At 45.2% G+C, this 22,502-nt stretch overlaps 1 protein-coding gene across 1 annotated transcript in view; it reads right to left on the bottom strand.

Annotated features, from left to right (window-relative positions):
* The window catches only part of DHRS7C (dehydrogenase/reductase 7C), a 293,773-nt gene extending 272,375 nt beyond the window's left edge, over positions 1-21,398 (bottom strand). Inside the window, exons 1-2 of the mRNA XM_086930545.1 lie at positions 21,263-21,398; positions 20,815-20,974 (exon numbers count right to left, since the gene is read on the bottom strand). Coding sequence (XP_086786671.1) covers positions 20,815-20,968 — 154 coding nt within the window. The 5' untranslated portion in view covers positions 20,969-20,974; positions 21,263-21,398. The remainder of the gene's footprint in view (positions 1-20,814; positions 20,975-21,262) is intronic.
* Positions 21,399-22,502: the final 1,104 nt, after the last annotated feature.

Genomic DNA, 22,502 nt, shown 5'->3' with positions numbered 1-22,502 from the left:
ATAAGCCCCTCCCACCTATCACCATGCCTGTTATCAACAAGACTCAAAGAGGGTAGAGGACTGGGAGGACCCTAATCAGGGTAATGAAGATTACCGGTAAGTAATAAGACATTACCCCCCATGGGTCCTCCTTGTCCCAGTCCTTACACTGTGAGGAACTCACAAGCAGAGAACTAACAAAAAATGCAGAACACCAGGGAACCATGCAAAGTACAAATCTGTAAAAATCAACGAACAGCAGCGTTCAAGATGACAACAGAAAAAACAGCCAGCAGAAGCATGTAAAACATCAAGCCGATAATGTAGCACAAAGACATGACAGGACAGCCAGGCGGCCGCCCAACAAACTCCTGGATAGAAAAGCCCCTCTGCCTCAGCCCAGGAAGCATACACAGAACGCGTCCAACAACCCAGCACCAGAGACGAAAGAGGCAGATCCAAAGGACTGAAAAGGCAGGCAGACCGCCAAACGCACCCACCGATCAACCGTAGAGTCAGAAACCCACATCCCAGAGCCACACCCCCACAGGAGACAACCAGCACAGGAGAAAACCGAAAACTCCAGGGAAAGATGGAGGGAAAAACCGGCGAGTCCAGTGAACAACCAAGGAAGGGGAAACAAGGGACCCCCCAGCAGGACAAATCATGAAGAAACACATCCAGCTGCCAAAGGAAATGTGAAGAAACCACAGGCAGAAAGGCCGGAACAAGCCACAAAAAAACCTGATCCGGCAGGAACTTCCAATAGGTAAAAGAAACGAGCAAAGCACCCAACACACCCAACCGATGAGCGGAGGTGATGGCCAGCAAAAAAGCAGCGGTAGCGGACAACCAGAACAAGGCAGCTACCAGCAAGGGCTTAAAAGGGGGCAACAGCAGACCCCCCCCCCCCCCAAAACAGCAGGCAAAACCCAAGAAGGCAAGAGCACAGGAGAGACCGGCCGACGAAGCCGAAAGTCCGAAGAAACTGAATCATCATGTTATAATTTAGCAAAGATTAGGTTAAGCATTAGCAGAAGACATCTTGTATGCAGAGACTATCTTGTCCGTTGTGTGGAATCCATTTTGTATTGTTTGCCATGTGCTCTGTCCTACCTTCCTGATAACTGCTCTTGAAATCTGCCTGGAGACGAGATATATTTAGCCTCTTCTGCTTTGCACATGCTCAGTTGAGCTTACAGTTGTCCTCAACTTGTAACTGTCAGAATGTGTCCACCAGAATTAGCTAACTGTCAGTCCCTCCCACTTGTTGCCAGCACACTCTCTGTATGACCTTGTATGTATTTGAAACCAGCATTCTGTACCTGTACTGCCTTCATTTGAGTGCCTGTGTGGGTATAAATGGACCGAGCTCCTTCCATTCAGTGTGCTACTTCATGCATTATCGAAGGGTTCTGTGTGAATGTAGTTCCACCTCACGAGGTTTAATAAACTCTGTCTTTTCTATTCCAGTTTCTGTGCCAACTTCTTCCTATTGGTCTGTGGACTCTGTGCAGAGAAGGGTGAATCCCCTACACTGGTGTTGCTTGCTGAGGCTCACCACCACAACCAAAGGGGCAAAAACCACCAAGGAGGCCCAAGGACCCCGACAAGCACGAACCCCCACCCACTGACCAGACAAAGCGGAAGGGGAAAGGCCCTGTAAAAGAAACACCCCAGAGAAAATCCAACACAGAAGCAAGATCCCCCAGCACAGGAACTACCCAACGGGAATAACACCAAGAGAAAAAGGAACCCCAATGATGACCACAGCACCCAAGGGTCGAAGGCTGATGCGATAACAGGATGCCACGAGCCACCACAGAGGAACAGCCCAAAGACGCCAACGACAGCCGCACAAGTGCCAGGCCGTCAGAAGCAAGTGACAACAACAGGGCAGAAACCAGCTGCAGACCCAAAAGCGGAGCCAGAGTCAAGGGAGTCTGGCCAAACCCGACCCCCGCCAGCAGCGGCAGGAGCGGAAACCAGAGACAGCGAGGCCAACGATACAGACACCTACACACCACCTCAACATCCCCCGAATATTCGGGAGGTGAAAATAGAAGGGAAGGCACACAGAAAGCCCGAAGGCCAAGGAAAGTGAGAGGCCATGCTGATCCACACCAAATCAAACCACTCAAAGAAAATGCGCTGCCGAAGCGAGCACCAGATGGCACAAAACAGAGGACCGAAGGAAACGGCCCAAGCTGTGGCTACAAATAAAAACGCAGACGTTCCCGAAGAGAAACTCAAAGCTAACCGAGGAGACACCGCCCAGAGTGAGCCGTGGGGGCCTCTGCCACAAGAGACACAAGACATGCCAGTGAGCCATAGCATTGTGGGAACAAAACACAAAAGCCAGCAGGAACAGAGACATGCATCTGGTCCCCCCAAGTAGGATCAAGCAACAATGAGCCACCGGAAGGCCAGCACAAATCAAAAGATACATCGGCCGCCAAGGACCCCAACCCCAAGGGCAGGCGTCCAAGGACAACAAGAGGAGGGAAGGGAGCTGAAAACTCACCCCAAATACCAGTTTGGGAGAGCAAAGCTACCAGGCCAAAGTAGGAACAAGAACAGGGGAGAGAGGAACCAGAGCTATGTAACCTGCATGGAAAAGGACGCAAGGAGTCAATCAGAAGAAACACCAAGGACAGGAGGAGCAGGCAAGCCCAGGGAACCACAACCATTGAGGCAGCCTCCACTCCCTTTATCCGCAACCAACCCCGCAGGTCAAAAGGGAGACCCAGCAGGACCCGCAAAAGAGTCAACAGGGAAGAGAACCGAGACAGAGGGAGAAAACAGCCCCTTGCAAAGTGATGAACAGGCCCCGAGAAACCGAAGGCCCAGAACAGGAACCAGATGAAAAGTGGCCAAAACCCAAACGAACCCTTGAAACCAGAACAAGGCCATCAACGCCACCATTGACAGAACATCCACAAGGAGGATGGAAGCAGAAACCGGACAAAAGCCACATATGGAAGAGCCTACAGCGCCTGGCTATCCCAGGCGGTCTCCCATCCAGGTGCTGACCAGGCCTGACCCTGCATAACTTCTAAGAACAGAAGAATAGGTGCTAGCAGGGTGGAATCGCCATTCAGCAAAAAACCTGCACAGCAGGAGCCAGCATCGCCGTAAAAGCTGGGAAGCAGGAGAGAGGCCGAAAGGCAACACATGAAACAGAGAATGGAACCCATCCACAGCAAACTGCAGAACTGCGGACCAGCCGGATGGATGGAACGTGAAGAACAGTCAACTCCCAAAACCGGGGAAGAAAAAAAAAACACCCACCAAGAAGAGGGGAACGACAGACCGCAAGGGGAACAACCGCCCAGCAGCACCAACCGGTACAAAACCCCGGGACACAGAACTGTGCAGAAAGGAACCAATAGGCGCCAGGACCAGGAACAAAGAGGAAAAGGAACCCTGGCCCCGCTCCGCCATCGGAACCAGCACAACAGTGCACAGAGACAAAAACAGGCCGACGCCCAAAGAAGAATGAAAAATGCAACACGGCCAAAGGACAATGGCACAACAGTGAAAACTGCCCAAAAAGGGAGACGGCCCCGGAAAGGAATCCGGCAACTAAGAGCAAAGACCGACAGGACCCACCAGTCGGAAAGCAGACCGTACCAAAAAGCCAGGAAAAACCGCAACAACAACAACAGCAAGGGAGACAGGGAACCCACCACCAGATGAAAGAGTGGGACACAGACCCAAAGAAGAAGAGACGCAACCGCAACCACCAGGTAACGGAGACCCCTCCAGGGCACAACAATACCCAAAGCCCTGGATGACCAACACCCAGGGGCAGCCACAGGCACAACAGAGGCCGGGAACCAAACGGAACACAACCCCCCCACCACCAGACCACGAAAGGGCTGAGAGGAAGACAGAGCACCACCACACAGACTGACAATAGAGGGAACCAAAAAGCCAAGGAGCCACAGAAAAACAGACAGTGGACCAAGGCGCCAGTGTCCCGGCAGCGGAGAAGAAGACTCAACCCACTGAGCCAAGACAGGAAGAAGGGCCAGTAAACAACCAGACAACTCCACAGAACACATGAGAAGGACCAGTGAACTACAGGCCGAACAAAAGCCAGCCCCAAAAGGAGAAGCAACATTTGGAAAGAGAGGAAAGTAAGAGACAAAGTCCGCCAGGTGAAACCACCATCCCAGAAAACACGGAATATCCTGCGTATGTGCCATAAGCCATGCATCAGTCAGGATATCCAACAGTACATCATGGAAGGGAAGGTCAACCACCACAGAGGAACCATACTGTGTGGAAAAACCCCACAACAGCCAGGAATGTAGGGCCAAAACCCAGAATCACCCGAATAAAGACCCCATCCACAGGACAACGCACCGCAGGCCCCGGCAGCTCAGACTGGACAGCTGAAATCATCAACTGTGTAAAAGCACAGATTGAAACTTTCCCACCTCAGGGCAATTTGACAACATGGGCAGGTTTCAAACCCCTCCACAGTATCCAGCGCAGCCCCAGAATCTGCTAAAACGTCATCCGAACGAGAACCAGGAAACAATGCTGCATGGAAACTGCCCAAGCAGGCACAGGTGAAGATGCCCCTTCATACATGGTGAGCGAACCCAAGCAAACCAAACAGGAACTCACCACACAGCAAAGGAAGGACCCAGCAACCTTCAAATAACACTGCCCCCAAACACCAAATCACGCAATGTGAGACCGGTGAAATGAAAGATGAAATAGAAGGGCAGCCCTGTAGTCACCACACACAGCCCCAGGTCAAAAGACCATGGCCTTGGGGGCCGGACGCTGCACTAGATCCACAGCACCGGAACAACCAGGGGCCAGGACACCATGAAAACTCCCCACCCCAGCCCAGCACATGAACGGGGAGACTCCCTGACCCCAGAACAGGAACGCAGGCGACCGGGGGACCGGAGCAGCTGCGCCGAGAGAAAAACACACAGTATACAACGAAGAAGTAAAAAACTGCAAATGAAATACTCACATGAAAATCTCACAGTAAATAATGCAGAAGCATAAAACTGCAAATGAAACACTAACGGCACCGTCCTGAAGAAAATCCGAAACAGAAACAGGAACCGGGAGCACCTGCGTTCCGACCGCTGCCGGACCAGAAAAAAAACAGGCATGGCGGTAGGTGGGAGGGTCTTATGTAAGCTTTTGAATACTGGCGTTGTGATTGGCTGGGTGGAGGCAGGACTGCCTCACATTGTAAGGACTGGGACGGGGAGGACTCATGAGGGGGTAATGGCCTGTTCCACCTCCAGAAATGTAATCAGGTGGAAATGTAAATGTAAATGTGTGTATACTTGTAAAGCGCACTGCCGCCCCATCTCGGGGCATCCTGGCGCTGTATACCACTTTGGAACCCTTACTGGCTTTCCCTGTGAAATGCCCCCTCCTGGGCACCCCTAAGGTGAAGCCAGGCATCCCAGCACTGTTGGGGCCATTGTGGAGATTAAGCAAGCTATTGCCCAGAGTTGCAGAGTGGGACCCATGATTAGAGTAGGCACCAAGGCGAGAATTATCGAGTCCGGGGACATTAAGCCCAAGACCCTGCTGCATCGGGAATTGAACCCTGGTCCCGGGTCTGACCTCCGTTTCAGGGTCTGCCACTTCTAACCAGTGAGCCAAACTTGTCCACCCCTTGCTCCCATCCAGCTCAAAATGAGATGGAGTTATTGATATTTCCGCAGAATTTTCATAGCCAGGCATTATTTGGTATAGGTTGGAGAAATGTGCTATCCAAGCCTCAGCTGCAAAATTATTATCCATCTAAATGATTCCCTCCCTCTAACCTGTTGCTATTAGGCTCCAAAAGAGGGTTTGGTTGTTGTCCCTAGCAGCTTCTAACAAGCAAGAGCCCCCAGGTTTCTTGTCTCTATCCCTTTTGGCCTTTCAAGGACAGTTTTATAGGCCGCTCTTCTGAGTTGTATCCAGCCCCTCACAATGCCCAAGTCAGCCACAAGCTCCAGGCAGTCACTTCCCCGGTGCTGAATACCATAGAGTTTTTAGTAACTCATATGATAAGTTTTTTTTTAACAAGGTGATTTTTTCCAGGTCAAGAGAAGGTGGCTTCAAGGTTTTTAAGTTCTGAATCAATAGAGAATTATATGGGCATTACATTTGCTCAAGCTTTATGAATTCCAGTAATCCATTAATCAAGGAAAGGTTTCCTAAGAATGTTAAAGCAAAGGGGGTTCTAAAATATCTTGAGGTTTAATTTGGGGGGAATCATCAAGAGAAAACATGTTTTGATTAGAATGATGCCCTTCAATTTAAAGTAAATCTGGGTTTGCCTAGGCTGGCATTACACATTCTAGTGTTTAATTGGCCACCAGGATGATTTAATTGAATTTCTAATAATTTCATACTATCTTATGCTTTTCCAGCTGTAAGGTATGCTCTCCCATTTCCCCCTTGCCATCAAGATGTCAGTGATATTTTGATAGGAAAAAGGTGAATGTGTTACCTTAACACAGACGTTATGATTGCAAGATTGGTTTTAAACCTTGCGCATCTATAGATTGTAGTCAACTAAATGCCATCAAAGAATGAGAGGTAGAGCATCTTTTTGTTGTGGCGTCTGAAGATTTCTATCATGCTACAGGGCGTCGCTTTGTCTGTCAGAAATTCAAACACTGGCCAGATTTATCCATTGGCTACTTTTCAAAGACATTCCCACAAGCAGAGTTGAAATATCCTGTTGAACATTTATCAGAACTTTTAAAACAGGGATCTTGTCTACTATGGATAACCTAGGGAGGATGTCTAAAGTGGATTCGTGCATATGTATTTATGAATGTCTTTTGCAAAGAATTAAAGTTTTAGTAAGCACATAACAGGATATTAACAGTATATGTAATTTTGCATTTCTACAGAAGCCAAGTAGAAACTATAACTCATCTTCCAGAAGAGAGCATGTAGTAAGGACAAATGAGGTAAATATCTAATGCAGAGGAAGAAATACTAGCACATATGTATGCTTGGTTTTTGTATGTGTGGTTTTCAGAAGTTACCAGTCTCCTATCCTATATACAGAGAGTCAGTTATGCAGAGATAGTGCTGATGAATACATATTCACAATTGCAGTTACACTTACTACACTAAATAACAAGTCATTTAAGATAACTCTTTGTGCTATAGGAGTTCACCACATTCCACTGACCTCACTGACCAACCAGAGTGACATGACAATGTGGTGGTATCCTGGGTCTATGTTTTTTTTCTCTCTCACCCCATTTTTCTTCCCCGTTTATACTACTGGCCCTCATATTTCTGTATATTTGGTCATTGGTGGAGGTGGAGAGAGTTGTAAAAAAGCATTGCTACACACAAGGTTAGTGCAACCTGACACACACTCCGGGGGAACATCAGACAAATAATGAAAGAAAATACTTTCACAGAGATTCCAGTCCCCATGTCCAGGCATGCATTTGAAACAAAAGGATTGAACAGACCTAATACACAATAAATATTGCCTTCTGAAGATCCCTGATGGAATAACATGCCAGCTCCAGTTGGCTTTAAGTGCTGGTCTCATTCTTGCCCTAGCTCCATAAAGACCTCAGAGGGAAAATAACATGGTGCATAATATAGAATTGTAAGATATCAGCAAGAGTGTATCCCTCACAGGGTTCTGAGTGGCATCAAAGATAACATGAACTTGAATTGGATATGCTTGCCTTTTATTTCAATCACAATCTCTGGACACCAGGGATCCACTTGGTTTACACGCAGCCATACACAATACTACATAGAGTGTTTAAGAATATGGCAGTGTCAGTTTATGCAGCCAAAAGGGAAACTATGGACGGAAACAGGTCGGTTCTATAGGTAGACAACTGCAGAAAGGCACTTAGCAGCAACAACAGGGGGGAGCCAGATTGCTGCTGGTAGCAGCAAATGTAACAGGGAAAACTGTACCTAAGACAAAGAAGATAGTCTTCAATGGGCTTCAGGAACATTGTTGACTCAGATTGATAATTGTTAGGATTCTGCATCTGTTTAACCCCTCTTTACTACAGGTAGACATGGATGTGATTGAGAAGGAAATGTGGCCATTTTAGCAAGCGAGGGTGGCGCAAAATACCAAGTCATTTAGAGTGAGAAATGTCCTTATGCAGGTCTAGGACATAGCCCAAGGACTAGTCCATGCATCAAGCATGTGCCAATTAACAGGAAGTGTCGCAGGGATTCTGCTCCTACACAGAACTGTGCATAGAGACTTGGAACCTCAGTGAATTAGGGTGTGCCAAAACTCACCTTAGTATCCAAAATCCCCTACCAGACTAAAAATCAGTATCTCATTGGTTCTTGCACACCCCCAATGATTAGACAACCCAGAACATAGACTTAGAACACTTCAGGTAACGTGGAACACATGAACACTCTTTCGTTATACTATTATACCAGTCCAAGACGAGGAGTAACTGGAGACAAGTGCAGGTTTGAAATGTTTATTTCTAATGCAGTGTTCTCAATCGCAGTATCTTAGCTAATTCAACCAAACATATTATAAGGAACAAGGTTAGCAGCATAGTTACTATTCCATAAAATACAAAGGGTGAAAGCATGTTAAAATGCTAAAGGGAAAAGGTCTAGATAGAACCTCAGTTTACCCTCCCTTGCTAGTATATTACATTATTTCTACAGAAGGTCTCTTTGGGTTTAAAAGGGCGGGCCCATACCTCTGGTCTTAGTAGAAAGGGATCACATCATCTCCTGCACCAACTCTGTGCATGCGAATATTCATCAAGTGTGTGTGCATGCTCCGTGCAGTGCATTATTAAACGCACCAAAAACCCATAGTTGGCCACAGCTGCATATGTATTATGTCTAGACCGTGCGCTGATCAAACTGAACAACAAGCGCTGTGTTGAAATAACCTTGAAGGCCTCGGCACTCACTGTTCAGACATAGCTTAACAAGCAAGGCTGATATTATAAGCAAACATATTTTTCTCGTGTGAAGCTAAATATTCTACTAGGCTAAAAGCTTTAATAACAAAAGGCGTTGTGTGCAGAGGCTGCAGAAAAGGAAATGACATTTAAACTTCTAATAAGCTCATGCTAACATAACACAGTGTGAAGGCAAAGCCTATCTACATGACACCCTCCCTTTGATCCGAGCATGGATAAGACAAGATAAGGGGCAAATTTAGGAATGCAGAGTTCAAGGTCGATAGTCCGAACACAAGTCTCCAATTTGGTTCCTCAATAAAAGAGATAAAAATAACCATAATTCTGAAAAGAAAGAGAAAGAAAAAAAAATGTAGCCTTTGGACATTGATAACGTTAATAGGTTGAGTCCCCCCCAAAACAATGTGGGTAAAAACAAATCCGATAATCCAATGAAAGGTGTCGGTCAAGGAAGTGAGACGGCAAATACATCTCCTCCTAATAATGTATATGCAAAATATGCAGCAACATCCTCCAACAGGAAGTCACTGTTCTCATCAGAAAATAAATCGGCCATCCAATTTAACAAAGGGAAAGAACATACATGTTCCTCAACTACCGGAGCCTCTAGCACCATCAGAGGACAACTCAGTGGGTTTTCGAGGAAGCTGCAAGCCAAGAAATCTTGCGCCGCTGCGAACACATTCCAACGACCCAGTATTCCATGAATCGCTGCAAAGGCCATAATCCCTCCATCAGAACAAAGCAATTCATGAGCAACTAAGGGGCTCATAAATTGATTATAATCCGCATTGGGAGACACTGTATTGCAGAGACACAAATCCAGGGCCCATTCGAAGTCGCAACTTAGGCAATGAAAAACATGCTGGACGCATGTGAAGTAGGAAAATCGAAACGATAATCCATAAGCTGCACTCAATGTAGCAAGAGGCAGTGCCCCATAGTACTCAAGCAATTGGGCGCGAAGCAGCCCTAGCCGAGACAGCTCGTCTTGTAACACAGGATGTGCATCCATTTTGAAACAAGCAAAACAGCAGAAGCACGCCAGCAGCAAGAGCCAGTAGTAATCTAAATCCACCGAACAGGCTGGAAAAAATAGAATGGAAGAAAGCTGGAAAGACACCGAATATCGTTTGAAAAGAAGTCCCCAGCCCACTGCTTACAACTTTAAAAAAGTGAGCCAGCCCGATATGGAGGATGCATTGAAGATAGTGTGAATCAACTTACCGAAATGCAAGGGCAAATCAGTATTCAATAAGGCATGCACCTCTGTGCGAGTGTAAGCCACGTGAAGGATGAATGTTTCGCGAGCAGATGTGAGGGCAACTTCTTTTTGGGACAATAAAGCTCTTATGCGACTCATTTTATTGAACTCTGATTTCAAGGTTAGAATCTTAGGCCAGATGGAAACATCAAGTTTCCCATGCGGGGGTGGATACATTACATTCTTACAGCAAACCACACGCTCACTGATGGTAAAGACATAAGTAATCCCTTTTATTAACCCACAGCAATCTTCATTGTTTAAAAGTAAATAACTCCCATTTGCCAGTAATGTGAATGTGGGAACGATTGCAGGCACAGTGCTACCTTTCAAATACAGGCTAAATTTGGCTTGTTCTGATTACAGGAGCCGTGTAATTAGATATGTCTACACATTAATGAATGATCCAGTGTTTCAATGCATTCTTCTCCATTCAAATAAACTTCCTTACCCTCCCTAAGGCATCTATATGTAAATGGAAGCGACCAAGCTTCATGGAGATAAGAACTTCCAAGAGGCTTGTATCTACCAATGGCAAAGTATTCATACAGCCCTTGAACTCGAACAGTGGAAACGGGAGAGTTATTAAACCGTGAATAAGCCACGTTGCAGTATTGGCCTCTGCGACAGAAAACGGTAAAGGCTCCAACCTCTCAATGTGTAACATAGAAAAAGAAGCATCTTTCATCGACAGTAGGCACTGCTTGTCAGTCAAATTAAACGGGGCAAACAATGATGACGTATTCATGTAATGCCATGGCACTTTTCCAGCTTTAAGGGTCTGTAGGGTCCATGCAAACTGCATAATAGAACGCAATTGATTTTGACAATGGTGCAAAACAGACACTTCATCTTGCACAATATCTACAACAGAAGATACAATATTATCTAACGTGTAAATGCGGGAAGAGAGCGTGTTTATGCTATTATCTACAACTGCTAGATCTTTTTCTAACTTAGCTTGATCTTTTGCTCTAAGGCGGGTAGCCTTAGAGCAATAGATCTCAATCTGGGATGTTTTCCAGAATTCGTTGTAAACAGCATATATCCATCTTTTAGATCTACCGTTAGCCGGGCCTTTCATAAAATCATTCAGATCAGCATTGTCAGTCAGCTTGGACAAATGCAGTTTAACTGACGCCAACGATGCTGGCACGAGTCAGCACTTCTGTGCCAGAGCAACCAGCCTTTGGGATCCAAACTGGATATGTTAAAGGAAGAATTTAACAGCAAAGTTGTAAATCTCTCATTGAAAATTTAGCAGCATTACTCCAACCGGAATATTCTTCCAAGTCAGGAAAAGAAGGAGCATTTAATTTTTTAGTAGTAGCCAATCCAAAGCATGTTGTCTGAGAAATTGTAGAATTCAAAAACAACATATGGTTCGGGATGAGGCATGCATGGTGCAAAGCCTCAGTTCCTTGCACTTGCCAGCTTTTAGAACCCCACACTGATTTAAGGTCAATGGTATCCTTTCACATCTCGTAGCCTCCAACAGCCAACTGGTCTAGAAAGGACTTCAAATACAATGATTTAGTATTGGCAAGTCTAACTTTGGATGTGGATTTTTCAGTCATTTTAAAATAAAATGCATTGGGATTTGATTGATTAAAGTTGGTAAAGTAAGTGAACCTTTTCAAAAAGGAAGCAGAACTGCCTTGTATAGGAGTTGGACAGTGTTCCCCCTGGGTATAATTTACAGTGAGCCTCCTGGTATTAGTTTTATGCAGGTAGTGGTTGCCAAAATGTTGGTAACAATACAAATCACCACAATTGGCAGTCTCCAAATATAAATCTTCAGCATCAAAGGCAGCATAATATTTCAAATCAGAAAACAATGATTCTACGGCCTGAAGATCCCAATCATCAGAACGTATATTTTGTTTAACTACATCCCCCATAGACTCTAAGCACATTAGGAACATTTATAACCACAGTGGGCTCATGGATTTGAAATCTAACAGCATCCTAAACTATCAAATCCAACACAGGCCAAGCAGTGATGTTAACAAAAGCCAAGTCTCTCTTCAATCTGTGTGATGAGGAATGAGGAGCCAATGTCCCATTGATATGTCGAATGCATGTTCTCTCCTCGACATAGTCTCCAATGACGAGACGGAAAAAATAAAACACAAAACCAATTGACATAAAAAGGTAAATCGAAAAAAGCACCAGCCAAATACAGGACCAAGGGGGTATAAAAAAATGTTTCTTAAACAGTCTTACATAAACAGAAATCCTTGAAGGCTTTTTTGATGTATGTGAATCAGTGTCAAATGAAAATCTGGATTCTGTAGTCAAGCGAGTTTGCAAATCAGGCATTGATAAGTCAGTTGGGTAAGTATAGTCAGTTTCATCAAGTTTAGCACCAGGCAGTGTACTCAATAAAGGACTCAAAATTGCAGGCATCTCAAGGGCAACATCAGGCACTGGATTAGAAGCCGGGGCCAAAACAGAATTTGTCAAAATCGAAGGACATGAGACCGCCGGTGTCATACTAAGAAGAATCGGCCACTCTGTGTATCTTGACATTGTCAATGGAGATATGCCTGTTCTTCTTACGACCTGGAAGTGGTGGTAAAATGACTGTTCTAGTGCCCTTCACACCAAGTACTGGAACCGGAGCTCGATAAGAGGGACCAAATTCTTTCTTGTTTTTGATCTTCTCTCAAACCAGTTCTCCAACTTGGGGTAGCCAGCCAACTACAGGGATCTGCAACGCATCATCCGAGGTGGAGGGCAAATGTTCCTTTGCAAGACTGTCTCTTGTCTTTTGTAGATCCTGTAAAACATTGCAATGTTCATCTACGTCAAAGGAGGCAGCAATGGCAACTGAGTCTAGACCGTCAAGGTCCGGGACAAACATCTTGATACCAAAGAGCATCTCATATGGGGTCCGCCCACCCAGAGACCTTCTAGGGGGATAATTAGGAGCAGGCTGCACGCTATTGAGGTGGGCCAGCCAGTTCCTGCCAGTGCCTATAACTCGAGCCATCAAAGACTGCTTTATATCTCAGTTCATTCGTTCCACAACACTATTACCCTCAGGTCTGTATGGAAACGAAAACTTGACTTGTACCCCCAACAAAGTCATGGCATCCTTATACGCCTTGGCGGCGAAAGCCGGACCATGATCCGAATGGAAGGTACCACAGGCAAAAATCCTTACAAAGACACGCAAGTCTCTTATGACAGCCCGTGAATCAGCGCTGCGGTGTGGCCACACCCACACAAAGCAAGTGCATGAATCAACTGCTACTAAGATGTACTTATGAGCAGAATCAGAAGAAAAATGACCGCAGTGATCTAAATAAATGCACCCAAGCGGTTTATTAGATATGTACAACTGTGTCTGGGGCAGTCGCGCAGCAGTCGAAGCCTTAATCTGCTGGCAAATGTCACATTGAAGGGCATAATCACGCATCTGTTTATACAGTTCCCGCCACCAGAAACGTTGTTATAACTGAGCCACAGTCGCCGAAACGTCCGCATGCACAGACGCAACACCCTCATGGGACTCTGTAATCAGTGTGGGCCTGCGGGCCGTGTTGGGGATCAACCTCTCACCAACGTCAGGTATTTTCACATAAGGAACTTTATCTGGACTAAAGTGGTATGAATACTTTGAAGGGAACCCTTTAGGATATTTACTTCCCTTCTCTGTTGCAGCAACAGCTGCCAAGATATCATCATCGATCTTATTTTTGGAACATGTAACTGCTGCAACCAAATATGTCGATACTGCTGATTTCGCTGCCTCATCAGCCAACGAATTGCGTGGACTCCTAGGCGGTGATGACCGAGAGTGTTAATTACAAACACCAGTGGCAACTGCTCTTTAAGCTCATCCACTCTGACCTAGATCATTTTATGTTTTATTGTGCTACCCTTGGAATCACGAAAATCATTCTGAATCCAAAAGAACAGGTTATCATTGTAAGACTGGACACAGTAGTAAGAATCACTCACAATAAGAGTTGTCACACTAGGATCAGCATACTCCAATGCAAGCATCAGAGCACGGAGCTCTGCCAATTGTGCGATGCAGTTCCCAAGAACTGCATGTGCACGACTCTGGACTTGAACTCATCATTCACCATGGTACCTACCACAATGGTGCAAGTGGAAACATATGCATGTTTAGAACCATGCGCAACCTGCGATGAACCATCAGTGTATATGATGCAATGGAAATCCTCCAAAGTCCGCATAGCCAAAGGCGCAGGATGAACGAATTCAAACTGCAAAAACTCCTGTGACTGTAAGGAGGCATCAAAAATAAACATGACATCCGGAGATTTCAATGATGCTGCCCATTTTATCCACGGTGGGTGCAAAGCTTTAGAATTAGGAACACTGGCCTTTGTCACTGCCTCTAGTGCAGGATACGGGGTAACAACCAACATGCGTATTCCCTGCAACAGTGCACTTTCCTTAAGAATAGCAATTTGCACTGCTGTCAAAACTTTTTCCACAGAGGAAAATCACATTTCAGCCGAAGTGTACAAGTTTCACTTGTAAGCAATAGGTACTGTGTCTCCTTTGTTAAAAGTAAGGTTCGTGAAACCCACCGCCCTAGGGATGATTCTTATCACCAGGTTGGTGTTGTTATCATGAGTCAGTAAGAATTTAGATTCTAGAAGATAAGCCTGCAAAGATTGCAAAATAGCTGAATGTTCTGGCAGCCAGCAAGATTTGGTAAAAGTAGGTTGTATCAACGCATTCAAAGGCTTGATACGCTGGGCATATTCGGGAATATAAGTACTCCCGAAATGTAAAAATCCCAGCAAGGACTGTAATTTTTTCAGAGTTGTAGGAGCGCGCAATTGTGCGCATTTCTCCAAAAAGTAAGGAGCCAATCCTCGACCTTCATTGTTGAGCTTGTAGCCCAGGAACAACACTGTGTATTCTGCAATGCACTTGTAACCAAAGTCCACAAAGTTACAAATTATGCGATCAATGCGACACAGATGTGCCCAAAGCTCGTCGTCTGTGAGATATATGTCATCCACATACGAACACGCATCCGTGTCTATCCTATCTAAGAGAGAGGCAATACGGGCAGCAAACACGCCTGGACTATTTTTATAGCCCATAGGTAAACGTTTATTCTGGCGTTGTTTGCTGCCACAGGTAAAACTGGTCCACTGGGAACTTAGTCCGTCCACATTGTGGGCAAAAAAAAACGTGGAAATGTCAAATATGGTTTTAAATCATTTTCGCACAAGACCATCCACAAGAGCAGAGCCGTGGGTATCCTGTACTGCACAGGTACGGCAATGCGAGTTTAAATGCAGGTAATCCAATACCAAATGGTACGAGCCGTCTGGCTTGGTTACAGTAAAAAGAGGGTTATTCATCAGTGACAAACAAGTTTCAATTACACCTTGATATTCCAATTGTTCAAGGATTTCCGCGACGGAAACCTTAGCTTCACATCAGATGGAATATAGAGGTTGAGACTGTGGCATAGACTGCAAAGGAATCTCGTGGTGTGGGGAAAATGTATCACACCCACAATGTGTACGGTACAAAGCCGGCGCAAGAGCCTTAGCCCACTCTTCTGCAAAATTCTGCGCATGCTCCTTCGAGACTGTGTGCGCGAAGCTAGGGAGGATCACCTCCTCCCCCCTCAGAGCTGCGAGAACAAAAGGTGGGGGCCAGTCAGCCTCCGCTAACAAAATGTCATAGGTAGTTGTAAGATTTTCCCAAAATACCCCTTTGATGGTACGCTGTATGTCACCTTCAATTAAAAGGATAATGTTATAAAGTCTATCAGGGGGAGCTACTCTAGTATCAGCTGTCTCCACAACAACATATTGGTCAGTCGCTGTCACCTTCAGTAGTGGACGCAGGGCCTCTCGCACTATGGTAATCTCCGTTGCTCTGTCCAGCAATGTCAGAGCCCATGTCTGATTCCGAAGCTGCGTTTTCACTATCTGTGGCATATCTCGCTGTTAAAGCGGCAACTTTCTTTTTCTGAAATTGGGGTATTTTCGGTGTTGAATCGTTCTGCTTGCCTTTACTGTCTTTTGGGCGGGGCTGGTTGCGTCCCTGCTGGCCACCCCGACCTCTGCCGCCTCCTCCACCACCGGTCGATGAGGCTGATGAGTCCTGAAAAGAATGAGGAGAGTGTTGCTCAGAAACCTGAAAACGATCAGGTGATTTTATCGTCGCGCGGTCGCGCAAGTCATAAATACGTTCTGCAGGTGCAGGCACTGGAGATGCAGGATGAGATTCCTGTTTCTGCTGTTGTTGTTTACCCTGTTTTTGTTTTTTGGGACAATTTTGCCCTTGGGTTGTTCGTCAGTCTCTTACTTCTGCCATTGGGGTTGCTTTTTCTCTTTAGTGGAAAATGGCTTGACACCCAAACTATTGCGGCCCACGGTCTTATAAGCTGCTACAATAATTCTCGGTAACTTTCTGGGTTTATCAGCATCGGGTACAGCCTGCAAAGCATTAGACACCTGAAAGCTCACTGCATCTCCCTTGACATTTTCAAGTACGAGATCGGAAACTACGTCAAAGCTGCTGCATACCCAATTCACCCGCTGCCTCAGGTCCGTGCTCATCTTGAACACGCTTAACGACCGTTGGAAGGACAGTCATTGACGTGTGCCGAAGCACCGCGTATATACTGCCGCAAAGATCTTACCTCAAGATTCACAGTCACCAGCTTCTGGGATCAAGTCTTTAGGCATACTAATTGTTAGAATCCTGTGTTTTTCAACAGGAGTTGTGTTAGGAAATACTGCTTCCAACTGGTCAAACTTTTCAGCAAGCCAGAAAAGAAAATCATCCTTATTCTGGGAGCGCTTGCCCATTACTGCATTAACTATCACAGGACTAAGCTTCATTCCGCTCGGTCCGGCTGGAAGCCCTGCACCACCTGGGGCCCCACTCGGGAGGTTCCGGGTAATGTACTGCACTAACAACCGAATCATACTAACTGCGACTGTATGTAGCAGCCGTAAATCTGCAATGGGTACCGCTCCATTTCGAGGATGCGGTGTAAATCCAGCCAAAACAGGCCAAGTAGCGCCTGGAATGGACAAAGGACCTAACCTTGGAGGTATCAAAGAGTGGGGTAGGGCGCCATGAAACCAAACTCGGTGCTGCCAAGAATTAATCTAAACTTCCTGTGTCCTATATGGAATATATTCCTGAGGCACGGGAGTAGCAGTATAAGTGTCGAACACACCAGTATTTGCGTTCACTGCAGGGAAGGTCAGCCACGAATAGAAAGTTTTGTATGGGTAAGCTACTTCGGCACTCACAACCAAGATAACTGCCATGCCATCAACAGGGACGTTATGAGTCTGCAAATGATTGCGCACCGCAATACGACTATGTTGCGGTATGTCAACGTCAGCCGTAGTGACACAGTAAGTAAGAGGTACAACAAAAACTATGTAGCACAACTAGGTAGTAATTCAAAAGGAAACCGTTTGAATAGACTCAAGCTTGAAAAAGACCTATGTAATTATAGGTAGGTTTGTCCGACACCACTGTCTTCCGTAAACAATAGCGAAGGGGGTTAAGGACTGAATGAAGTACTACTCAAGTGTCATGTAATAAGACCACCAATGATTGGGCACCATGTCGCAGGGATTCTGCTCCTACACAGAACTGTGCATAGAGAGTTGGAACCTCAGTGAATTAGGGTGTGCCAAACCTCACCTTAGTATCAGAAATCCCCTACCAGACTAGCAATCAGTGTCTCATTGGTTCTTACACACCCCCAATGATTAGATAACCCAGAACATGGACTTAGAACACCTCAGGTAATGTGGAACACATGAACACTCTTTCGTTATACTATCATACCAGTCCAAAACGAGGAGTAACTGGAGACATGTGCAGGTTTGAAATGTGTATTTCAAATGCAGTGTTCTCAAGCGCAGTATCTTAGCTAATACAAGTAAACATATTATAAGGAACAAGGTTAGCAGCATAGTTACTATTCCATAAAATACAAAGGGCGAAAACATGTTAAAATGCTAAAGGGAAAAGGTCTAAATAGAACCTCAGTTTACCCCCCCTTGCTAGTATATTATATTATATCTACCGAAGGTCTCTTTGGGTTTGGAAGGGCGGGCCCATACATCTGGTCTTAGTAGAAAGGGATCACATCATCTTCTGCACCAACTCTCTGCATGCAAATATTCATCAAGTGTGTGTGCATGCTCCGCGCAGTGCATTATTAAAAGCGCCAAAAAAAAAGAGTTGGCCACAGCTGCATAGGTATTATGTCTAGACCGAGCGCTGATCAAACCGAACAACAAGCGCTGTGTTGAAATAACCTTGAAGGCCTCGGCACTCACTGTTCAGACATAGGTTACCAAGCAAGGCTGATATTATAAACAAACATATTATTCTCGTGTGAAGCAAAATATCCTACTAGGCTAAAAGCTTTAATAACAAAATGTGTTGTGTGCAGAGTCTGCAGAAAAGGAAAATGGCGTTTAAACTTCTAATAAGCTCATGCTAACATAACAATGTGGGAAGGCAAAGCCTATCTACATGACAAAAGTAGTGGTCTAAAACTTGGTGTCGCTGTCACGGCTTAGCCTAAAAGCACAATTACAGTAACAGCATGAGTCATGTTATGAACACTTTCATTCTATTAGACCAGATCTGTGCAACACTTACGATATTGCATAGTCTAAAGTGCATACATTTACCTTGGAGACATTTGAGTTAGTGCATGAGCTGCAGAGCTGGGAACGAGCAAGAAGTGGGTACTGCTCCCTGGCTTTAAGCTGTGTTGTCTACAGCTCAAAGAGAGAATTTAATATTTAAGGCTTGCACTTTAGGCAGTGCAATGTCTCCAAAATATCTGCATAGCAAATCAGCACACTCTTTCATAATATGACCTCCAGGTTATATCAAGGAAATGTGCGCGTGTGTAAACAATTTGCAAATTTCTTAACAAAATCTGGAAAAGCTATTAGCACTGGCCCTAATGCCAAATCAGACTATACATCGAATAAGTACCAGCTCTATTTCCCTGTGTGAATTGCTTTAAGATTTGTTCAAACACCTTTGAACAGGTGCATCCTTCTTTTGTAACTACCCGATGCATATGTTATTCAGTCAAGTAACGGATTCTATGCGTTTGTAATGTCCAAAGCTCATTCTTGCAGGGCTTTAAGTGGGATGAAAAACTGGGGGGTCTCTCAAAAGGGCGTGGTCAGTGTAATTAGGGGCGTGGCTTTAAATCACTTACGCAAAAAATCTGTGCTTAGCATAGTGTGCCGTCCGACTTGTATTTTGCTGTTTCCGTCATTGCATCCAGATATTTGATACAAGTAACATCATACCTACATTAAGTAAGGGATATTGGCTTTGTCAATGATTATTACTTGCAGAAGATAAATAAACTGCAACTATGACTTGTATATAATATTGACAAAGCTTCCAATTAAATCCCTGGTGACCCTACCACAATGTTACTGTTCCTGAGTTTCAGAAAAAGAAGGGAAATCCAGAAAGAAAATGACTCAAAGGATTTCCCTTCCCCCACAACGCTCCCCTGGCATGACGTCATGCTGCAACTTCTCTACTACTGAGAAGTGAGCAGTGTGGGCAGAGCACATCCATGTGCCTGGTGCTGCCTCGAAACGGGTCTCTATCAGGCTTTGTTTTGCGCCCTGGCACTTTTTCCGAGACTGCAGTGACAACAAACAGCTGTCACTGCAGTCTGGGAAAAAAACGGACTGCCTGTGTCAGGGCTCAAAACAGAGCCCGATAGAGACCCGTTTCGAGGCCCCCTGAAAAAAACTGCCGGTGCTCAGACCCCTTGAGACCCGGCCCACTTAAAGCCCTGCATTCTTGTAACACTGAACTGCACGAACTACAGACAGCAAATGTGTGAAACGGTGGGCGCTGATTATCTTTCCCTGTTTCAGAGATGTCCTCTCTGAAGTTCATTTATTAATTGGGAGAAATTCAGAGTTAAATCTATGTTCGTCAGTTCAACTACAACAAAACAGGTGCTTTGCTCTGTGCCAAGCCAGGCCAGCAGTTCATAACACGGCACGTAGGAGGGGCATATCATGATGGCCCTGCGTAGAGTCACGCACCTGTTATTTTCGCTCTAGAATACAAAACTATTACTCACCATTTCTCCGAGTTGATGCCTGCACTTTAGACAGGGCAAGTGGGAAATAAGGAGAGGCAATCTCTTCTCACTGCTTCCAACTTGTTTAAAGTTCGTGCATGAACTCGGAGAAATTCCGAGTTACATGTTTGAACTGTAGACGTCTCCGGCTCAAAAGAACACACGATCTGCTCTGCTCAGAGCCAGCATAATGTACCCCTAGTTTTCTTTTGGAATGCTGTACTCTATCGTGTGAACTTGGTTAAAAAAACACCCTGATTTGGACTTGGAGAATACATGTTTCTACCCATTAACAACATTCACGGATCAACATGAGAAAGCATCTCATTGCATATTATTTGAAGGAATGTCCCTGGCAAATACGACATCTCCATATTAAAAAAAGATAAACTTGACATTACAGCATTCCGAATATGCGATGTTGCATCGAATGCGATACACAGGCTACGTGTTTTTCCGGGTAGGCCGTGCTCCCGCCCGAGAGACTGACAGAAACGAAGCTGCCCCCGTACCTTTGCCGAGCCCCGATATGGCATCGGTTATCACCACCACTTTGTTCCGCACAGCTGACTTGGACATCAGTCGGACAACTTCTCGATAAATGTATATGATCCCACTGATTCCAAACAGAAGGAGCGGCAAAGCCAGAAAAGCCAGGACGCCCATCGTTCACTGCAGAGGAACAAAACGCACGTTTGCTTTACAGACCGTGATCGAGAACACAACAGTTAATATCTGGCACCACTCCCAATCGAACCGTTATATCGGAAGTATAACGCCTATTGTATAAATGGTGGAAGCAATGCTATTTTTAGATTGCCAAGTTACTGTGCGTTTTGCTTGTGGAATGTTTTACATGGGTTAACAGATAATAGGCAAACATAATTAGTAAACACCGTCAAATATGCATTATTTATTAAAAACATGCATTCCAGATTTTTTTGACTGCAAAAGACTTACAGTTGCCAGGAAATACACGGGTCCTCGCTTTAGATGGAAACTTCTTGGGCGCGCGCCGGACCCGTCATGTATGGAGTCCTGGGGATGTAATGGCTAATTTTAGATCTCAGTCAGTCACAAACTGGAGGCGGTAAATATAGCGTGAAGCCCAGATCCCTGCGAACACATGATTGCGCTCTCAGGTTTCACAGCATTTGCCTGGGAGGGATGGGAACAGGAGGGCAGGGCTGCCCTCTGTAGCTGCTCGCAGTCTCCCCCTCTGACGCGTCTCAAGAGTACTTTCAATTGTCCTGGAATTAGCCTTTACTCGAGTGTGTGCATTCAATTCATTGTTATGTGAGCAGCACGCCTCGTGGGAGTAAAGATTTTATTTAAAATGTCCGTGTACCAAAGTGTGACTCACAAGCGCCTCAGGAAGGCTCGGGAGAAATGCAATATCAGCTGCAAGAAAGACATTGAATAACATTGATAACAATCATAACAATGATAAACATTATAATAATAATTACTATAATTACTTGTTTTGTGTGGTGCCTAATACCGCACTCCCGTTTCTAAGCGCTGTAAACGATAGATGATGCCATGTTTAAGAATAATATCCTGAGATTTATAATACATTGAGACACTTTCAAGAATCCACGTGTCAAGACAAGTTTCTCGAGACCAGGGCACAGCCAAGGCATGGTGTTTTGCTCCTGTTTAAGAGACAGCGTCTCATTTCATCAGGTGTACAAATCAAATGCATCCACCCATCCAATTCTGAATTACTAAATTACCTCTCAAATTGAAAATCTGACTTTCCTACAAAGAGATTCACTGACTAAGCTACGGGGCATCACTTTGTTTCAAGTTACTGAAAAAGATTTTGTGTGCACAGTAGTTCTTGAACATCTGTTCCATGTACAGATGTGAGGAGCTGTGGGAAGTGTTAGTGTATAACTATTGTAGTGTTTGTTTCTGAAGAATGGTGCTCTGAGGTGGAGTGGAGTGCTGGGAGGGAGTAGTAGTTGCCCATGTGGAAACAGCAGTGTGGAGGTGGTAGTTCTGTAGAACGTGGTGGCACGGTGTTGGTAAGAGGTGTTAGTATATTGTCTGATGGGTGATATTGCATTGGGAGTGGCACTGCTGTAGGGGGTTGGTAGTGAAGTGGTGGCGGTACAGTCATAGGTGGGTTGTAGTTTTGCGCTCTGATGTGCATCTACTTTCTATAAACCTCGTGTTCCTTCGGCTTGATTGGCCT

Source organism: Lissotriton vulgaris, chromosome 7 (genome assembly GCF_964263255.1).
Source record: "Lissotriton vulgaris chromosome 7, aLisVul1.2, whole genome shotgun sequence".
NCBI lineage: Eukaryota > Metazoa > Chordata > Amphibia > Caudata > Salamandridae > Lissotriton > Lissotriton vulgaris.
The sequence above is the reverse complement of the archived record's forward strand: the minus strand, read 5'-3'. Positions and strand labels throughout refer to the sequence as shown.